The sequence below is a fragment of the Entelurus aequoreus genome, linkage group LG07 (genome assembly GCF_033978785.1).
Source record: "Entelurus aequoreus isolate RoL-2023_Sb linkage group LG07, RoL_Eaeq_v1.1, whole genome shotgun sequence".
NCBI classification, from domain to species: Eukaryota; Metazoa; Chordata; class Actinopteri; order Syngnathiformes; family Syngnathidae; genus Entelurus; species Entelurus aequoreus.
The window spans coordinates 35,744,897-35,767,580 of record NC_084737.1 but is presented as its reverse complement, the minus strand read 5'-3'; the positions used below and the strand labels follow the sequence as shown (position 1 = coordinate 35,767,580).

General features: G+C 41.5%; 1 protein-coding gene across 3 annotated transcripts; it reads left to right on the top strand.

Moving 5' to 3' along the window:
• The first annotated feature begins 2,794 nt into the window (after positions 1–2,794).
• On the top strand, positions 2,795–8,098 carry LOC133653043 (uncharacterized). Of its 3 annotated transcripts, XM_062052047.1 has the most exons (5): positions 2,795–2,854; positions 3,317–3,439; positions 3,513–3,720; positions 7,544–7,689; positions 7,831–8,098. In XM_062052047.1, exons 1-5 carry the CDS (start codon positions 2,813–2,815, stop codon positions 7,879–7,881), a joined length of 570 nt encoding a protein of 189 aa, XP_061908031.1. In that variant the 5' UTR covers positions 2,795–2,812; the 3' UTR covers positions 7,882–8,098. The 3 variants fall into 3 exon arrangements, with proteins under 3 accessions (XP_061908031.1, XP_061908030.1, XP_061908029.1); XM_062052046.1 differs by having other exon boundaries at positions 3,513–3,696; positions 7,544–8,098; XM_062052045.1 differs by having other exon boundaries at positions 7,544–8,098.
• Positions 8,099–22,684: the final 14,586 nt, after the last annotated feature.

Here is a 22,684-nt window from a genome sequence, read left to right as displayed (position 1 = left end):
ACTTCCATACCGTATGATAAGCAAATCACACTACTACTGCTTTGCAGTATAGGTGTGCTACTTATACTTAATTAATGTAGATTAATAGTACTACAGTTATTTTAGAGTACCGTATTATAAATGATAAATGGGTTATACTTGTATAGCGCTTTTCTACCTTCAAGGTACTCAAAGCGCTTTGACAGTATTTCCACATTCACCCATTCACACACACATTCACACACTGATGGCGGGAGCTGCCATGCAAGGCGCTAACCAGCAGCCATCAGGAGCAAGGGTGAAGTGTCTTGCCCAAGGACACAACGGACGTAACTAGGATGGTAGAAGGTGGGGATTGAACCCCAGTAACCAGCAACCGTCCGATTGCTGGCACGGCCCCTCTACCAACTTCGCCACGCCGCATTTACACATTTAGGCGCATTTACAAAACCTTTCATTTTCTCAAAAATCGACAGTGCGCCTTATCACCCAGTGCGCCTAATGTACAGAATAGTTCTGGTTGTGCTTACCGACCTCGAAGCTATTTTACTGGTACATGGTGTAATGATGAATGTGACCAGTGTATGGCACTCATATAAGAGAGATGTGTAGACTGCAAGATGACATAATTAAACAACACCCAAACTTAAAATGTTCCGTTGACAATTTAGAACATTACACACGGCGTTAAAAAATCTGTCAAATTTTTTTAGTGCGACTTTGGTAAGCTGAGAAGCCGCACCACTTCATGGATTGTCGAAGCATTACGTCTACCATAGTCAGACGTACTGTGCTTCAACATACGGTATTACTATAGTTTGTGTATAAGGACCGCACAATGCCATCTATGAGCAAAATATTATCTGCCGTTTTGTTTCGCAATATAATGCAAAACCAACTTTTCTTACCTTTTGGTAACTGCTGATGTATATTTGGGATCTGCATAAGTCCGCCATTGTAGTCCGTGAAGACGCCGTAGTCGATAAGTTTCTTCTTTTTCTCTATCTTTATGTGATGGGGCATTCATCCTCCGCTGTTGCCATTTCTAATATAAAGTAGCGTAAGTTCTAACTTATATCTCGCTATAGCACTAAAAACTACCGGTGTAGTTGATTTACATAATTCACCCACCAAACTTTGGTTATTACAGTTCCGGTTGGACGTTTTTTCACGTGACACATTTCCGAAGTTGTTGTTGCACTAGAGAGCCACGGATGAGAAGATGCTGCTCTGTTATTGATTTAAGTCATGTCTGAATGTCATTAAAATAGTTAGCGCCATCTTTTGACACTTCTTTGACTCCCGTCCTTGCACGCTACACTGCTACAACAAAAATGACTGTGAGAAGACTATATAAATAAACATTGATTGATTGATTGATTGATTGATTGATTGAAGACGCTGTCGAAGGTGAGCCACGTAAATAAGACCGCCCACATAAAGCGACTTGAAGATGGTCTGTAAAACAATCTATGCAACCACCATTACATGTTATGTAGACCACAAGGAAGTGTTTTCAATTTAGAAAAAAATCATAATATGTCCCCTTTAATGCGCCTTTCAATTTAGTGCGCCTTTTGTATGAAAATAGACCTGATTAGACCCGCTCTTCTGCCGTCCGCCTTATAATACGGTGCGCCCTATTGTTCGGAAAATACGGTAGTTTTGGTGGCTCTGAAGGCTGGATGCGCTGACAGACTCATAGTCAAAAAGATGGCGTTATATGGGTGTTTGTTATTGTCTGCTAGCTTTTCCATGCAAAAACACTGTCCTTGTGTTTGGGCCGTCTCATGCTTACTGAAGATGACTAAAGCTTTCTTACACTTACACTTGCAACCATTTAGATGTATCCATTGTTGTGTAATTCTAATACAGTGCCAAAATGTTGGGAGCGAAAAGATCTTGCAAGTGCAAAAATGCTTTGCTCGCGCGCTTTGCACGGTCTCATCCCAGGAACCTCTTGGGGGTTGGGGTTCTATTCTTCTTATATTCTAGGAAGGTGGCCCCCAAAAAAGGGGCGGCCCTGCCAACAATAAATACATTTCCCAATGTCTAGGATGTGGAACTAAGGTATTGTTCATTTTATTCTAAACATGTTGCAATTTTTGTCATTTCTGTTGGTAGTCTAACTGAGCCTGCAGTGTCTCAGACTGGAAGTCTCTGCAGAGAGTGGTGAGGCGGCGGAAAAGATCATCAGGACTCCTCTTCCTCCTATCCGGGAAATCGCAAAAATCCGCTGCCTGACCAGGGCTCAGAAAATCTGTAGAGACTCCTCCAACCCTCACCAAAGACTGTTTTCACTGCTGGACTCTAGAAAGAGGTTCCACATTCTCCGTAGCAGAACCTCCAGGTTCTGTAACAGCTTCTTCCCTCAGGCCGTAAGACTCTTGAACGCATCATATTAATCCCCTCAATTCCCCCCAAAAACGGATTAACTCACTGGAATATAAAAACAATATAACATACATCCATAAACGTGGATGCATATGGAAAAAGTGCAATATATTTATCTGTACAGTAATCTATTTATTTATATCTGCACCTTATTGCTTTTTTATCCTGCACTACAACAAGCTAATGCAACAAAATGTTGTTCTTATCTGTACTGTAAAGTTCAAATTTGAAAGACAATAAAGGGAAGTCTAAATCTAAATAAACCTCTTTTTGAGATCTAGTTTAAACAGCTTGTGCCTAGGAAAGAGTATTGTTGATGATAAACCACCTGGTGGCGCACATATATTGCCTACCTGCTGCTCTCACTACAGGAAACTGGACTCTTTTGAGCAAGTCAAGTGAGCATATAAATTACTTCACTGAAGCTCTGAGGTGACAGATGAAGAGTAAAACAATGAACCAGATAACACTGTTTGTTCAGGTGAGCTTGATAATTATTATATTATTATTATTTCTTGCCACTTTATGTTGTATATTTTTTATGAGATTTGCTTTCATTTACTCTTTCAATTTGTATTCTGTCTATTTGTATTTGTGTTTGACTTTCCCTTCTTCTGTTACCGAATAGCCTTATTTTAGTTTTACTGAGGTTTAAGGATAGTCTGTTTTTGTCAAACTCTCTTTTTAATTTATTTATTTCTTCTGTAAATTTTTGGGATCAATACTGGAACTTAGATTAGATCAACAAAATAAAAGTAGTGTTTTTTCTTTACAAAAATACTCAAGTAACAGTAAAAAGTATGTTGCATTAAAACAACTTTTAGAAGTAAAACATATCCAAAAAGTAAATATATCGGAGTAAATGTAGTGTGTTACTACCCACCCCTGTCAATCTCTGAAGATTTATTAAGCATCGCATTGTGATATTGAATGTCAATTCCAGGTAATAGCTGTGTATTACGCAATCCCAAGTCACGCAGAAGTTCGTGCGACATGTGACCAAAATGTTGACGTAGACTGCCCATGTCGCGACAGCCCCAAGTTTTTGGGGCTGAGATGGTATAAGGTAGGTGATGTTTCTACCTCTTGAAGAAAACGACATTTCATTCTGCATCTCAAAGTGACTTCAATGTGGGCAGATGAGTGGCGAAACCAGATATGCTATTATCAGCACCAGTGACAATGAGAATGAGAAGTCCAATTTTCACCGTCCAGCCATGTTTGGAGAGAGGAACAGTCTGCATCTGCCAAGAGTAACCCCGCAGGATTCCGGCACCTATAAATGTATCATCCGTGCAGGCATAAATCGTCAAAACAAAGAATGTACGGTCAACCTTCTGGTTCATGGTAAAACATTGTTTATTACATTTTCAGCATCCAAACATCCATCCATCCATCCATTTTCTACAGCTTGTCCCTCTCGAGGTCAGAGCCTATCCCATTTTAAAATAACCATAAATAAAGTTAGTTAAAGTACCACTGATAGTCAGACACACACTAGGTGTGGTGAAATTACCCTCTGCATTTGACCCTTCCCCTTGTTCCATCCCCTGGGAGGTGAGGGGAGCAGTGAGCAGCAGCGGTGGCCGTGCCCGGGAATACTTTTGGAGATTTAACCCCCAATTCCAACCATTGATGCTGAGTGCCAAGCAGGGAGGTAATGGGTCCCATTTTTATAGTCTTTGGTATGACTCGGCTGGGGTTTGAACTCACGACCTACCAATCTCAGGGTGCACACTCTAACCACAAGGTCACTGAGCAGTCCAAATGTCCAATATTCCAAAATTTTCAGCAGGATAGTATAATTACTAGTGTCATGTCACCCCATTTCAGAACCATTGGATCTGTCTTTTTAAATGTTGACGGTGGTTTCCCTTGACAGCAGCGTTTCACACAAAAGTGATTTACAAGAAACACTCCTGCACAGCACTTGCAGTGAAATGTTCACCTCTGCGACAACAGGAAATGGGTGTGGGCAAAATGAAAAACCACAGTTGTTTTCAATTATGTTTTTCATAATGCATCTCTTTATGGACTTTTTTTGGAATTATCATTAGCAATCCTTATGTGAGACAAGCACACATACAGTATGTCTTTCCTTTTTCATGCACTCGAACTCATAACATACAGCTCATACTAGACAGCTAACAATCTAGCTGATGGGTTTCATCTATTCTGCCTAAAAAACGGCGTCTGAAACACCACCAACAAAAATCCACTCAAATGTTGTGACCTTCATATTAACCAAGTATTAGTGTTATTATTATTATTATAAGAGCTAACACAGAGGTACTACTTTTAGCCGCACCTTGATCCCAGAGAGATAACTAGCTTATGCAACTATTGACATACTAGTCGGTGAGCTGCTTCATCGCCTCTGAGTTGGTAAAAGTTAATTCTAGAAGGTTGTGATGATAAGCCGAGGATTTGGTTAACACTGACATTCAACATAGACCCGGAGACATCACGAGAAAGACACAAAAAGATGCTTGTTTTCACCTATTTCTTTTTTGTAAACCTCTGGAGTGACGATTACGATCTAATCAGGTAAAACACAAGTTTTGAGGTTAAATACATAATCATCCCAACCCAGTGAGAGCAGACATTGTACAGTTAGTACTACTAAGTTCTGTATCCTCATTTGTCCCAAAGTAGTCCTCGTCTCTCATGAAGTCTGCCATGATTAGTAGTTGTTGATGGAAATAGCGAACATTGTGATGCGTATGTGAAATCAATGTGACGCCGTTATGCTTAAAATTAGCAAAATACATAAATGTTACATGTTATAATTCAATCAATCAATCAGTCAAAGTTTACTTATAAAGCCCTAAATCACGAGTGTCTCAAAGGGCTGCACAAGCCACAACGACATCCTCGGCTCCGATCCCAATTGATGTATCTGTTACTACATTACTTACTGTATATACTTACATCATGTATATACATTTTTGATTGAGTTTATTTTTACAGTGCTTTATAGACAGAATAGATCAAATCCCCGTTACCTGTATTGTTAGCCACCTATTGCTAGAGTTTATTTCTTAGTTGGAATGCATACAAAAATTAAGACGTGTTCTTGTCTCACATAAGGATTGGGAATGATATGCAATGATATTCAATGAAACTGTCAGCATAGTTTGATGTAAAAAAAATCAGTTCATAAGATTCAAAAATTCAGTGTCAGCACGGTGCTTGGCACAGGGGTTAGTGTATGTGCTTCACAATAAGAAATTCCTGGGTTCGATTCTCGGGCTCGGGGTCTTTCTGTGTGGCGTTTGCATGTTCTCCCCGTGACTGCGTGGGTTTCCTGCAGGTACTTCCTCCCACTTCCAAAAACATGCACCTGGGGATAGGTTGATTGGCAACACTAAATTGGCCGTAGTGTGTGAATGTGAGTGTGAATGTTGTCTGTCTATCTGTGTTGGCCCTGTGATGAGTGGCGACTTGTCCAGGATGTACCCCGAATGCAGCTGGGATAGGCTCTAGCATCCCCGCAACCTCGAGAGGGACAAGCGGTAGAAAATGGATGGATAGATGGAAATTCGGGGTCAAAAAAAAGGTTTCGTAATAAAGACTCAAACTAACCTCCATATCGCACAGCCCACATTCGTGAATGTCTTCTCCTCTAATTTCATTGTCGTGACTGATGTTTTCAAAATGTGAAAGGGGAACTGCACTTTTTTTGGGAATTTTGCCTATCGTTCACAATCATTCTGAAAGACATTATGACGGATGAATTTTTCCAATATTCCACCCATAAAATCCGATAATTTACCATTCAAAAAGCGCCAACAATACTCCATTTACATTTTGTGAATTGAATATTAACCAAGTATTAGTGATATTGTTATTATAAGCGCTAACGCAGACAAACTATTCATAGCGGCCACGTAATCACTTCCGTTTGTCCCCATGTTTACATCATAGAATGGTTTGCTGCTTCCTCGCTTCCCTGCTCCCTGTAAATTTATTGCAGATCATAAATCATGCTACTCACCTGGACAGTAGATGGCTGAGGAGATAATCTGACAAGTTGGGACACTTTAATCGCCATATAGGACCTGTAACTGGCGAGGACGACACAAAAAGCGCTTGTCCCCCTCCTCCCCCCATCCCGTTTCTTCACCAGGATTATGATAAATTTTTCATTTAAATGGGAATAAATGAACATCCCAGCAGTCGGCATCCTAATGACAGCAGACCTCGTACAGTAAGTGATGTTTTATTATGTTTGTTGGCTCTCTTAAAGTCTGCAGTGAGTAATAATCAGTGATGAAGAAAAAACCCAAAAACAAACAGTGTGATGCGTTTTTTTAATTAATGTGCAGCGAATGCTTAAAATGAGCAAAATACATAACTATTAAATATTATTATAAATGTGCCTGTTACTACATTACATATATACTTACATCATACATACAAAACCCAAGTGAAGGTGTTTGGATGTTTTTTAGGGGCTTTTTAGGTAGAATTTAATGGCTCCCATAGGCTCCATTGTAACCGGACTTTTGATGGCATTTATTTAATATTTACAATGGAGAAAAAAAATCCATCTGTCATGTATTTCGTAATGATTGTGAACAATAAGCAAAATTCTAAAACAAAGTGCAGACATATGAGCGTCTTTCAGCCTTAACGCTGCACGCCCCGGGGGACAGTGAGGACGTCCAGGGAAGTTTGCCATTATATTGTTATCAGTGACAAAGCAGGAAAGGTCTAGAAATATGTCTGTGAAAAATGTCAAATAAGGCGCCCTGTCTTTCATTTTACGTGTACTTCATCACGCAAAACGGGGTCTTACTGATCGCGGGGCCCTACGCCCTGCTGTTGTGTGTCATATATATTATGTTAATTTTGTCATTTGGGGTTTTGTACAGGAAAAAAATCTTCAGTTTGAGCTTAAAATGTTTTTGCTCTACAGTAATTGATCAAGACCACTGTTTATATATTTAAAAAAATATATATGGTTTAAATAAGTACAGGAAAAAAATCTTCAGTTTGAGCTTAAAATGTTTTTGCTCTACAGTAATTGATCAAGACCACTGTTTATATATTTAAAAAAATATATATGGTTTAAATAATAACATGCATTCCATCCATCCATTTTCCACCCCTTGTCCCTTTTGGGTGGCGGGGGGTGCATTCATTAATGCTTTTTGTGTCATTACAGCGTGCACACCAACACCAAGGCTAAATGTGTCGAACACACATGTTAACTCCAGCAAACATGTCGAGGACCTGCCAGTCATGTGGAGCGTTCTGGGTTACTTGTCAGTGAGCTTGGTCAAAGTGCTTTTATCATGCGCCACCATTTTGGTAAATATTTTCCATGTATTCAGTATAGCACACTCTTGTCAGCATTTACCATGGAAGCATTTTACTAACCCACATGTTGCTTTAGAAACTGTGTGGGCTTCTGTACAGCTTCTTATGCTGATTTTCTCTTTTCCACTTCAGGTTATACGAGCTTGTCATACCAGAGTTTCAAGATCAGTGCAACAAAACTAGTGAGGTTTTCAGTCAGCTTGATTGGAGATAGTCCACATCATATCTCAAGTTTGATCCCGTTGTCTTCAATTGTTTGTAGAGAGTGTTATGTGTGTTTGTAAATGGGTGTAGTTCTTTTGAGGATGTGAAGATAGGTAAATGAAACTGGCGTAACGGAATGGAAGTTTCAGTTTCATTTACCGGACTCAGAATACCACCACAACTCAATAATAAATATTCTTTAAACAGGTCCATAAATGACTTTGTGTTTTCCTCCTCGAACTATTGCAGTGAAAATATGTATGGAGTCTGTGTTTTTGAAATGCCCACATTAAGCTGTCCAACAAGTTGTCGTAAATCAGGAGCAGCTGCTGAAAGTGTAGAGTGGCAGGTGCAGAGAAAAGTGTCATGTCTGTGTTAATCATGTTTTTGTTTTGCTTGGTTTTTGGACTCTTTTTTCAGTTATAAATAATAAATGATAAATGGGTTATACTTGTATACCGCTTTTCTACCTTCAAGGTACTCAAAGCGCTTTGACACTATTTCCACATTTACCCATTCACACACACATTCACACACTGATGGCGGGAGCTGCCATGCAAGGCGCTAACCAACAGCCATCAGGAGCAAGGGTGAAGTGTCTTGCCCAAGGACACAACGGACGTGACTAGGATGGTAGAAGGTGGGGATTGAACCCCAGTAACCAGCAACCCTCCGGTTGCTGGCACGGCCACTCTACCAACTTCGCCACGCCGTCCCTAGTTCCTGGTTTCACTTCCTTGTTTTGTTTGGTTTCCATGGTCACCCATTAGTTTTCACCTGTCATGTCACGCACCTGTTTTCACTGATCATGTCACTATTTAAATCTGTCATTTTCTGTTGGTCTTTCTGGCGACATCACATTCACCTTCTCCGTACATTCATGCTCCACATTTATGCTCTGCCTTCTTTATGATCACGCGTCTTCATGTCCTGTGCTATGCCAAGTAAGTTTTTGTTTATTGTTCATAGTTTTTGTGCCCACGTGCATGTCTTTTGTTTCATAGTCAAGTTTGTACCTCCGCTGTGAGCGCCTTTTGTTTATTCCTTTTTATTGTCCCTATATTAAATTATGTACTCACCTTAAGCCACGTCCGGTCCACATCATTTGCACCACGGGAGAACAAATCACGCCATAGACCAAGTCATGACAGATGTCGCCAGCAGAATAGTGTTGTGTCGTTCGCGAACGATTCGTTCAAAAGAACAAATCTTTTGAGTGAACGTACTGAACCGAATCACTTCATGAACTGATTCGTTCCTTTCTCAGTTCAGTTGAGCTCCGCCGCGACCATGCCGGTATGAGTGGAACTGGCGCATTCTGTGACTCACTGAACCCTCGACGTCGGCGAACGACGCAGCCAATGAGAGGGCGGGGGGAGGGACTGAGCGAACGATTCGTTCACCGCGGATTAACGACATGAATCACTCAGTGAACGTCAATGCTCTCGCTCTCTGCTCTGCTTGCCCCAATGCCGCGAGTGATTCTCCCCCCGTCGCGGGGATATGTTTTATGCCATTGGCATCCGTTCTCCATTCATTCTCCAAGCTAACGGCTAATGTTGACTCAAGCCACATGAAAACAAACACACGTCCCCATTATCTCAACACATAAAGTTAAAGAAAATCCGTGCAGGCTGAGCAGCAGCGACGCGAGGGGGAGGGGCAGAGGGTAACGTGTAGGGCAGGCTGTTTTGAGAAGATTTAAAATAAAAATAATAACTAATGTATGTACACATACATAGGCTATTATTTACACAGTTATTGTAACAAAAATAAATTTCTCCTTGGGGATCAATTCTGATTCATATTATTATTATTATTATTATTATTATTATTATTATCCATTCTACTGCAACTGTTGTTGTTGTTGTTGTTTAGTAGCTATCATCATCATTATAATAATGCTGATTTGCAATTAAACTGATTCGGTACACGTACTGAACTGGCCACCGTGTGGCGTTGTCAGTCACTGATTCTAGTGATCCGTACCGTCAAAAGAACTGCAGAAGAGATTCGGTACACGTAATGAACTGCGGCCACCGTGTGGCGTTGTCAGTCACTGATTCTAGTGATCCGTACCGTCAAAAGAACTGCAGAAGAGATTCGGTACACGTACTGAACTGGCCACCGGGTGGCGTTGTCAGTCACTGATTCTAGTGATCCGTACCGTCAAAAGAACTGCAGAAGAGATTCGGTACACGTAATGAACTGCGGCCACAGTGTGGCGTTGTCAGTCACTGATTCTAGTGATTCGTACAGTCAAAAGAACTGCCGATCCCATGAAAACAAGCCACATGAAAACAAAATGAGAGTAGACCAGTAGAGGAGACAGAAAGAAGGGGCGGGGGGTAAAGTGTAAGCAGGCTGTTTTGAGAAGATTTAAAATAAAAATTATAACTAATATATGTACACATACATAGGCTATTATTTACACAGTTATTGTAACAAAAATAAATGTCTCCTTGGGGATCAATTCTGATTCATATTATTATTATTATTATTATTATTATTATCCCTTCTACTACAACTGTTGTTGTTGATAGATTAACGCGAGTCCCTACGCAGTGCGCGAATGTCTGCACTGTACTGTTTGTACTACGCACGCCCCCCACAATTTTTTTTTTTTGGGGGGGGGGGGTGATTCGGTGAACAAATTTTTTGAACGAATCAATTTAAGGAACTGATGCTAGTGATTCAGTACAGTCAAAAGAACTGCCGATCCCATCACTACAGCAGAAGAGTTCTCCCGCAAGATTGGACGAAGGAACGTGGGAGGTCCTGCGCGCCATGGAAGCCGAGACACTTCGCCATCCCCCCATGGAGCGCAAGGATCTCATGTGGGGTCCGACTGGCAAACTGGTGCCGATCAGCTCCGTTTGGCCCGGGGACGTTGGCGCGTCATCCCTGTCCCGGAAGCGCCGCTCCAGACAGAGGACGTAGGGAAGGTGAGCGGACAGCACGTGGCGCTCCCGCAAGCTCCTCCCCCTCCGGCCGGAAATGGACCGCAGCCTGCCCGGCTTCCCCAGGATGACATCATAGACCAAGATGTTTTTTTCCTGAATTATTTTTCTTTTGATCACACGCATCCAACCAAAAACTCTAAAGACATAATAAGACACTATCAAAACATGTTTTTAGAAATAAGAGCATGTCAGTCACAGTCACCCAGATTTCATGCCCCGCCCCCCAAGACTCAAACCCCGCCCCCGTCACAAATGTTTTCTTTTTATCCGCCCACACAACCCCAGGTGGGGAATAAGGAAATACTTTTGAGACAATTTAAAGGGGAAGATTCTGCCCCCCTCCTGACCTCCCTCCACCCACCCCAAAAGACGGTTCCAGACCGCGGGGAGCGCGTCTGGGATCCGCTCCTTGAGGGGGGGCTAGGGCTGGGAACTGTTCAGGTGGGGTTGCTCTTCGCCATGCCAAGCCACAGCCACCAGCACGGCCGCCACCACCAGTCTTTCGACCTGCCAAGCCACACCCTCCAGCTAGACCACCTCCACCTGCTCCACGCCGCCAAGTGCCGCCAGTAGTAGCACCACGCCAAGTTCCGCTACCTGCTCCACGCCGCCAAGTGCCGCCAGTCGCAGCTTCACGACGCCAAGTGCCGCCAGTCGCAGCTCCACGACGCCAAGTCCCGCCAGTCGCAGCTCCACGCCAAGACCCCTCAAGCCAAGACCAAGTCCAAGACACACCACGCCAAGTCCAAGACACACCACGCCAAGACCAAGTCCAAGACACACCACGCCAAGACCAAGTCCAAGACACACCACGCCAAGACCAAGTCAGAGACACACCATGCCAAGACCAAGACCAACCATGGCCACGACAAGCTTCGCCACGCCAAGACGCGCCACGCCAAGCTTCTACGCCTGCCATGACGACGACGCTGTGCCTGTCTTCTCGTCGGCCACAGATATGGCCGCAACCTGGTCGTCCGCCACGCCAAGTGCGGCCACTTCATCGTTTGCCACGGATGTGGCCCTCCCCGGGTCGCCCACCTCGCCTCTGGCGGCGGCGTTCCACTCGCCGCCGCCACATGACTATGCCTCTGTGGATTCGGGGCCACTTGGCCTGGCGACCCACCGCCATGTCCCCCTCCCGCCCTCCCATGACTCTTGTTCATTTTTTTGTGTTGGGACATCTGGGATCTGTCCGTAAGGGGGGGGCTCTGTCATGTCTGTGTTAATCATGTTTTTGTTTTGCTTGGTTTTTGGACTTTTTTTTTTTAGTTCCTGGTTTCACTTCCTTGTTTTGTTTTCACCTGTCATGTCACGCACCTGTTTCACGTTTTGAGTCACGCACCTGTTTTCACTGATCATGTCACTATTTAAATCTGTCATTTTCTGTTGGTCTTTCTGGCGACATCACATTCACCTTCTCCGTACATTCATGCTCCACATTTATGCTCTGCCTTCTTTATGATCATGCGTCTTCATGTCCTGTACTATGCCAAGTAAGTGTTTGTTGATTGTTCATAGTTTTTGTGCCCACGTGCATGTCTTTTGTTTCATAGTCAAGTTTGTACCTCCGCTGTGAGCGCCTTTTGTTTATTCCTTTTTATTGTCCTTATATTAAATTATGTACTCACCTCCAAGCCACGTCCGGTCCACATCATTTGCACCACGGGAGAACAAATCACGCCATAGACCAAGTCATGACAAAAAGTGAGCGCCACAGTTTAATCAAAGTTAAAGTTACTTCTAAAGTGTGCATCAAAGCTAGTTACATTCTCTTAGTGCCAGGCTGATGGGGAAACAAGGTTGGGGATATAATTTGTTATGTAAATGTATTTTTTGTTGTGTTTTAGTGTCCATTAATCCATCCATTTTCTACCGCTTGTCCCTTTCGGAGTGGCGGGGGTGCTGGAGCCTATCCCAGCTGCATTCGGGCAGAAGGCGGGGTACACCCTGGACAAGTCTCCACCTGTACAATTTGTTACTCCATATTCATGCTGTTTAGCGATTTTTCGCCCACCAGCAGGTGTTTCTGCTCTGCAATAAAACTCATCTGTACCCAGAAATGCAGCGTTGATAAAGCCTGGTATATACTCTCGAGTCATGTAACTTGCGTGAGCGACGCCGTCTTGCTCCTCCCCCTGCAGAGTCGTGTATAAAGAGAGTATGGCCAACTAAACAACAGGCGCCATGACTGCTACCAAGGACGTGTGCGGCTGTGCCCAGATGAATGCAATTACTGTCGTTTTGACGTTAGATTTTCTGACAAAATAAAACAAAATAATACACTTTATTGCCAAAAGTATTTGGCCACGTGCCTTGACTCACATATGAACTTGAAGTGCCATCCCATTACTAACCCATAGGGTTCAATATGATGTCAGTCCACCTTTTGCAGCTATTACAGCGTCAACTCTTCTGGGAGGGCTGTCCACAATGTTGCGGAGTTTGTTTATAGGAATTTTCCACCATTCTTCCAAAAGTGCATTGGTGAGGTCACACACTGATGTTGGCCTGGCTCTCAGTCTCCATTCTAATTTATCCCAGAGGTGTTGTATCGCAGTGGTCCCCAACCTTTTTGTAGCTGGGGACCGGTCAAGGCTTGAAAATTTGTCCCACGGACCGGGGGGGGAGGTGGTGGGTGGGGGGGGTCTGGATTTTTTTTTTCTTTTTTTTTTTTTTTTCACAAAGAAATACAATCATGTGTGCTTACGGACTGTATACCTGCAGACTGTATTGATCTATATTGACATACACATACACAATATGTATATATTGTGTTTTTTATGTTGATTTAATTTTAAAAAAATATATATATATTTTTGTTTTTGTTTTTGTTTTTTGTTTTTTGTTTTTTTTTGCGCGGCCCGGTACCAATCGGTGGTTGGGGACCACTGTTCTATCGGGTTAAGGTCAGGACTCTGTGCAGGCCAGTCAAGTTCATCCACACCAGATTCTGTCATCCATGTCTTTATGGACCTTGCTTGGTGCACTGGTGCACAGTCATGTTGGAAGAGGAAGGGGCCCGCTCCAAACTGTTCCCACAAGGTTGGGAGCATGGAATTGTCCAAAATGTTTTGGTATCCTGGAGCATTCAAAAAGTTCCTTACACTGGAATTAAGGGGCCAAGCCCAACTCCTGAGAAACAACCCCACACCATAATTCCTCCTCCACCAAATTTCACACTCGGCACAATGCAGTCCGAAATGTACCGTTCTCCTGACAACCTCCAAATCCAGACTGGTCCATCAGATTGCCAGATGGAAAAGCGTGATTCATCACTCCAGAGAATGCGTCTCCACTGCTCTAGAGTCCAGTGGCAACGTGCTTTACACCACTGCATCTGACGCTTTGCATTCACTTGGTGATGTATGCCTTAGATGCAGCTGCTCGGCCATGGAAACCCATTCCACAAAGCTCTCTGCGTACTGTACGTGGGCTAATTGGAAGGTCACATGAAGTTTGGAGCTCTGTAGCAACTGACTGTGCAGAAAGTCTTTCCACTATGTCCTTCAGCATCCGCTGACCCCCCTCTGGGGCGGTATAGCTCGGTTGGTAGAGCGGCCGTGCCAGCAACTTGAGGGTTGCAGGTTCAATCCCCGCTTCCGCCATCCTAGTCACTGCCGTTGTGTCCTTGGGCAAGACACTTTACCCACCTGCTCCCAGTGCCACCCACACTGGTTTAAATGTAACTTAGATATTGGGTGTCACTATGTAAAGCGCTTTGAGTCACTAGAGAAAAGCGCTATATAAATATAATTCACTTCACTTCACTCTGTCAGTTTACGTGGCCTACCACTTCGTGGCTGAGTCGCTGTTGTTCCCAAACGCTTCCATGTTCTTATAATAAAGCCGACAGTTGACTTTGGAATATTTAGGAGCGAGGAAATTTCACGACTGTATTTGTTGCACAGGTGGCATCCTATGACAGTTCCACGCTGGAAATCACTGAGCTCCTGAGAGCGGCCCATTCTTTCACAAATGTTTGTAGAAACAGTCTCCATGCCTAAGTGCTTCATTTTATACACCTGTGGCCGAGCCAAGTGATTAGGACACCTGATTCTGATCATTTGGATGGATGGCCAAATACTTTTGGCAATATAGTGTACGTCTATATATAGTTTTAAACATACTCCAGCTACATTCCTACAGCGCAATAAACATAAACAAATACACAGAACGACCAGAAAAATAAGATAATAACCACATCTTGCCAAAATCTTCATTAGTTTTGGGCCAAGTGTGTAACTATGGTGGCTGCCTCCAATGTATTTGTGATCACTCTATGTATCACTCACTATTGTCATGAAGTGGTGGTGACGAACCCCAAAATGCAGAGATGGCAGGTTTAGTACAAGAAAACATGGTTTTAATGTTCAAAAAATGCAAGGAAAACACGAACCATAAACCAGGAAAAAGCAAACAGGGACAGGAGTCAGGATCCAGGGAATAGCTCACAGCATACAAGAAACCGACAGTCCACAGCATACAGTAAACAATACTCCAGCACTGACTGGAAGGCAAGGCAGGTATAAATAGCAGCAAATTGATTGACACCAGGTGTGGCCAGGTGCCAATCAGTCGCAGTTGAGGGGAACAGCGCTAAGGGAGGCAAGCAGGAAACTGAACAAAAATAAGAGTGCTGACAGGAAATAAAACACAAACAGAAGGAAAACTCAAACATAACCAAAACTGTCAGTGACAAGCCTGACAACTATGCATTATTTTCACTAATCTTTCTTTTTTGTAACATGGTAAGTAAATAAGTGTACTTTTGTAGTTATTTACCCATATTTCTACATAATAACTCAGATATGGTAACACTGGCGAGTAGTAGAGAATATGGAGTGATTTTTGGTCCAGAACATTTTGCTTTATTCAATATTGACATATTACTTGCCACTTTATGTTATATATTTTTAATGAGATTTTCAATTCATTCTCTCATCTATTATTACACCCAACATGTTGTTTATTTTACTTTTTCAATGTCCATCTATTTGTATTTGTGTTTGAATTTCTCTGCGACTGTTACCGAATTGCATTTTTTTAGTCTGTTTTTATCAAACCATCTTTTTAATGTGTTTATTTTTTCTGTTATTATTCTTATTAGCTTCTGTGTGTTCTCTTCTGAACAAAACACAGATGTTGTGTCATGTGTTTAAATCGCACAAGACGCTGTAATCAGTGGCTCTCAGGTGTTGGTCGTGAACCTTCACTTCCCATACTTGTCTTATTTCCGGGTTGTTGGGAAAACGATGTAAAAGCTGTCCACAATTGTCGCGGGTGGAGCAGCCCCATGCTGAACAACAGGGCATTTTTATGCTGCGTAAAACTAACAAGGAAGCGCCGCAAACACTTTGCATCAGCTCCAAGTTAGTAGCAATAATGGCGCCCTGTAGTCACACGAGTGCCTTTTGACCAATCATTGAAGAGATCGCCTCAAACTGAGTTGGCCATACTCTATACATAAATCTGCCCCTGCGTACCTTCTAACATTACGTGCATCTCCCAAAAATCCTAGCTGTGCGTCAGCGGCTATGCGGACTGCACAGCTGTGATTGGTCAGCTTTTGCCGAGGAGGTCCCTGAGTACAAGAGCGCAGATGTTGTACTTGAAATACACACATTATTGTATAAAATAAAGTAACAGTAATTGAACATTTGCATACAAACTAATATCGTGTACTTTATATCTCAGTGTGCTCTAAAAATAACAACTGAATGTCTTGTTTTTCAGCTTATTGTGTTGTTATTGTTGTGTCCAGAAGAAGTGACACAACGTACAACACTCTTTTTAACTATTACTGCCAATCTTTTGTGCCAACAACAGGTTCAATTCCCACACATATTTTTTTTTATGTGCACACACGACACTTCTTCACGGTATGTTTGCAAACATGAGAGCATGTAACATCAATAACACATGAACATAAACATTAACACCAGCAGGTTGAAGTTATTTAACAGTTTTGCTTATTTTCCATTACATAGATAGCACTCTCTTTTCCCATGTTCCGAACGGCCAAATAGAGTTGAAAGTTTGCCTGTATTGAGTCTCGACTCGTTCAATGATTGCACAATCCACCTTCACAAACATATTTTCCTGTGGTTTATAAGTCAAACGACTATTAAAAGTAAACTGATTATTCTGAATGATTAGTTCCCGTGCCAACAAAGATGTCAATGTTGCGATTGTCTTTCAGTCTTCACAAGAAGGTAAATATCTAGTCAATGACAGCTGCAAATACTCCTTCTGGAGATACTGCCCCTAGGGTTTTGGATAAGAATTGCAAGTCAGCTCCCACGGAAGAGCTATAAACCAACCAAGACATCGCAAGTTACGTGGCGCTACACTATGTGCCAGCCTTAAAGAGGAACTGCACTTTTTTTTGGAATTATGCCTATCATTCACAATCATTGTGAGAGACAAGAACACACATCTTTTTTTAGGATTCTAAAGATAAAGAAAATAACGCTTGCAAGATGTGGCTAATGGGAGTCCCATATGTTGCCTTCAAAGCCCTCTTAAACAACTTCAAAACTTTTATCAATGTTTTTTTGTATACACGCTGCAAGTATATATATTGTAGTCCATAACAATGTGTAATATATATACAATATTTACCGTATTTTCGTCATTTTAAGCATTACCGAAACATTTCCTCAGCGCATTGATTTCAGTGCCCACACCTCCGACTTCCATCAACAAATGTGTGTTCCTGCTCCCAGAAAACAAACGTGTGTGTTTTCTCATCATGGCAGACTTCATAATAAATGACTAAAATGACTATTTTTGGACTAATGAGGATTCACAACTTTATATTTTTGAACTTGAATATACAGAGGATGAACTGCTGCCTATAGAAGCTGAGCGAGCATGAAGAGAGGGTGAAACATTGGAGCAGACGGAAGCCGAGAGAGTTAGGACCGGCATGACTTGATGTTTTAAATGTGTAGCTTGGAGCCAAGCTATGCCGGCAGAAATGGAGTGCTTTTGCTGCACGAAGTGGTACACAGTATTATTATCGATGGAAGCTTTTTGGATCCGGCAAGGAAGGCACTGCTGAAAGAAACTGACAAACTGTTTCTAACAAACCCTGCAGTGGTAGAAACTTTTTTCCATCTACCCAAAATCAACTGGAAACTTCCCCGGCCAGCTTGAACAAACAAAAAACTGTCCATCGAGTAAGTCACTATAATATTGATCATGATACTTGCAGCACATCATGCTTGTTAGTGAAACTACCTACACTGCATGTTGAGCTAGCTGTGTACAAACAAAACATGAAATGTGGGCTAATACTTTACAGATACTGTAATAAAAGTTAAAGTACCACTGATAGTCACACACACACTAGGTGTGGTGAAATTACCCTCCGCATTTGACCCATCCCCTTGTTCCACCCCTGGGAGGTGAGGGGAGCAGTGAGCAGCAGCGGTGGCCGCGCTCTGTAATCATTTGGTAATTTAACCCCCAATTCCAACCCCTTGATGCTGAGGGTCTTATTTTTATAGTCTTTGGTATGACTCGGCCGGGGTTTGAACTCACGACCTACCGATCTCAGGGCGGACACTAACCACAAGGCCACTGAGCAGGCCTTAAGTAATATGATTGTTCATTTTTTTAGTCAGTACCGATTGGTTTCCTATCGCATTACAAACTCAAAAGCAATTCAGCTGAAGCTAGCTTACGTCTAATGCCGTAGCATGCCGTAGCAAGGCGATGTGTCACTACACTAGAAAAACTGATTGTCAGTGTTCGTTATTACAGTGTCGGCACTTGGTTATTATGCAGGTTACGGAATATAAATGAACTATTTTTTGGCGGTTTTTGGATGTATTTTTAGAGTGATTTACAGGCAGAATGGATTGTTCCCATTGACAGCATTGCTATTCACCTGAACAAGTGGATTATTACAAATTAGAATGCAAATAAAACAAAAAATGTGTTCTTGTGTCTCAAGGATTTTTAACGTTAGGCAAAATTCCCCCCAAATAAGTGCAGTTCCCCTTTCAAGTTTAATGTGAAGTAATGTAACGTCAAAGACAATTGCAATATATATCATGTTATGTCATGATTCAGGCAAGGTAAAAAAAAATTGACATGTTTAAGGTGTTTAAAAGAAATACATAATTTTTAGAAATTGTTTTAGTACTTGAGGTAATGTTTGTCAAGGTAACTATTAAAGTGTAATACATTATGTAAAAGGGTCAAGTAGACCACTGTTAAGAGTTACTAATTGTATTTTTTTGTTCTCGTAGTTCTTACGGTGTGTTCACAGAAAAGAAGGTGAATAAAGATTATGAACCATCAGTTTAGGAAGCCATCTGCTACAGGGACTACTTAAAACTATAAAAATGGGACCCATTACCTCCCTGCTTGGCACTCAGCATCTAGGGTTGGAATTGGGGGTAAAATCACCAAAATGATTCCCGGGCACGGCCACCGCTGCTGCTCACTGCTCCCCTCCAGGGGGTGAACAAGGGGATGGGTCAAATGCAGAGAATAATTTCACCACACCTAGTGTGTGTGTGACAATCATTGGTACTTTAACTTTAACTTTAACTTTTAACTGCAACAGTGCAGCTCTTTGGCTATCACCTAAAGTTGAACTTTTTGAGAAATCCAGCACAAATTTGTTCAACAAAGAAACCTGATGTGGAGTGTCTACCCACTGCTAAGATCACTGCTGGTGGGGAAAAAAATGACCATGGAAAATCATCACATGCAGAGATCACCACCTACTGGTAAATTCTCACACCGCTTCATCAGTTTTGTCATTCATTCAACCTCCAGTTGTGCTGCTCTGTTAAAATGTAAGGGCATATTTAATCAATATTGTTCTGAAGTTTGAAACCAGACAAGTACTCTACACTCTACATGTAATTAAATACGTATGATTGTAAATATTTGCAACATTTGACAACTGATTGGCAACACTTAAATTGGCCCTAGTGTGTGAATGTGAGTGTGAATGTTGTCTGTCTATCTGTGTTGGCCCTGTGATGAGGTGGCGACTTGTCCAGGGTGTACCCCGCCTACCGCCCGAATGCAACTGGGATAGGCTCCAGCACCCCCCGCGACCCCGAAAGGGACAAGCGGGGAAAAAATGGATGGATGGATGGACAAAGATGATCACAGCACAAGTTTCAGTACATTTGTTGTATACCAAGTGAGGAAGTATGCATGTTTATAGATCTCTTCTATGTCAATTACATTTTTGTTTGAACACGTTATAGTTTATATGTATTCTGCACACACAAAACTGTTTCATTGCGTAGAGTAAATGACAACTACATCTTAAAGCTATGGGGAGTTGAATGGAGTGCCAGTCTTTGCTCTAACCAGCAGACACTGATTCAGACTTAACTTGTTTGTGGTCTAAAGAAGAAAAACATAATGTTAATGAATATTCCAAGAGCATGAAAACTGCAGTTAAAAACGTTCAGATATTCTCCCATTCGTTTGAAATAAAAACTTTTTTAATCGATAACCTAGATTTTTTTGACAAACCCCACCATCCACCCATCCATTTCTACCGCTTGTCCCTCTCAGGGTTGCGGGGGGCTGGAGCCTATCCCAGCTGCACTATGGCGGAAGGCAGTGTACACCCTTACGGGTCACACTTTTCCAGCAGATATATTCCTCAGATTTAAGTAACTTTTCTCACATTTAGCTAATTTTCATCACATTTAAGTTTAAATTAAATGTTGACTCTAAATATTATAAATAAATCTTAAATCTACACTTAAATCTTAAATCTAAATCTAAATGTTAAATGTAAATCTTAATCAAAATGTGAGCACTAAATCTTAAATCTAAACCTAAATCTTCAATCTAAAATCTAAATCTAAATGTTAAATGTAAATCTTAATCAAAATGTGAGCACTAGATATTAAATCTAAACCTAAATCTTAAATCTAAACTTAAATGTCAAATATAAACCTAAATGTTAAATATAAATCTTAAATCTAAATGTGAGCGCTATATGTAAAATCCAAATCTTGAATTTAAATCTAAACGTGTGCGCTAAATCTCTCGCCAAGTGTAAAGATGAATATGTATAGGATGTCAATATTCCACCAATCTGACACCTCTCAGCCGCAAACCGCTCCCACATCTCTGCCTCTCAGTGCAGAAAAAGGAAACATGACAGATGCTCAATGACAAATAATGCCAATAAAGTTGCGTAATTTTTAAAAATGTTAGCTTCAAGTGTGTGAGTGTGCATGGTGTTAAAGTCAATTGGACACTCAAACACGTCGACACTGCACTTCCGCGTTTGACAATGAATGGAATTGATTCTAATTAGACCGAGGCACGCAGTCTCTTGGAATACACCTCTTACTATTTGTGTGTGTCTTTCATCAGTCTTACTTCATGATTGTGTCACATATGAACATCACTTTGCTGTAAACAACACAGTCACTGTCATAATAAGTTTGCTGCAAGCAGCAGCCGCTATTACGCTTGCTTTGGATGGGTTCTAAAGAATATGTCTTAATCGTGAGCTAAATGGTAAAAACCTGATCATAGTGAGTTTGAATTCAAGTCATCTTTCCTTCATCTTACTTCCTTTTAAATCAAGCACGCCCATCCAGCAGACAGCGGTGCTGTGTCGTGCTGCGAGGAGCAGGAAGATGGAAAATGAGCATATTAAAAGGCGTATATCGACCTGCCCCAGATCCGAAACTCTCACCAAATGATGACTTCACACTCACTATGATCAGGTTTTTACCATTTAGCTCAGAATTCAGACATATTCTTTAGAACTGATCAAAAGCGAGCATGTCAGCTGGTTTCTGCTTTGTAGCAAACTTATATGACAGTGACCGCCTTGTTTACAGCGAGAGTTGTTTACAGTTCATATGTGACACAATCAAGAAATAAGAGGGCAGCAAAAGGATGAAAGACACAAATATAAATATGTGTATTCATGCACACTGCATGCCTCGGTGTAAGAATCAATTCCATTCATTGTCAAAAACGGAGGTGAAGCGATCAGGTGTTTGAGTGTCTGATTGCCTTTTATAAATTGTCTTTACCCAACACACCTTGCACACCCACACGTTTGGAGCTAACTTTTTTTTTTTAGTTATGAAACTTTATTGCCATTTTTTGTCATTGAGCATCTGTCATGTTTCCTTCTTCCGCAGTAAGAAGATAAGTAATATGTAGGTTTACATTTAACTTTTAGGTTTAGATTTAGCATTTAGCACTCACATTTAGATGTAGATTTAGATTTAAGATTTAGGTTTAGATTTAAAGCAGCACTAAGTAACTTTCAACCTTCATAAAATATTTTCATAACTTTTGGGATGATACATGGACTTAAAACTATTTGAATGACACCTCTGTCATGGCTTGAAAGGGCCTGTATCACTTTTGCTGGCACTTAGTCATTGAAAAGGGTGGCAGGAACCCTGCAACAACAAAAAATACAAATGTGCTGACTTGCTTTATGGCATACATCACTCCCCCTTTACCACTCCCCATTTCCCCATTTGTTAAAAAAACAAACAAAAAAACAAAAAGAAGAAGAAGAATGCTTACTTGCAATTACTGCTATCATGGTTGAATTTCCAAAACAAACCAAAGTAAGGAAAAGTTTTGTCTGAGGAGGAAAAAAAAGAAAAACGGAGCTTACCCTAATAAAAGGACAGTCAGGATAAACATTCTCTTGGCTTTCACTCGCTGGTGTGAGCTCAAAGACCAGAAATTTCAGACCGATGCTGCCTTGGCTCTGTTCCTGCTGGGCTAGTAAGTGACTTCCGATGCTCAAATCAAAATGATAATGCTAATGTTAGCTATCAAAAAAA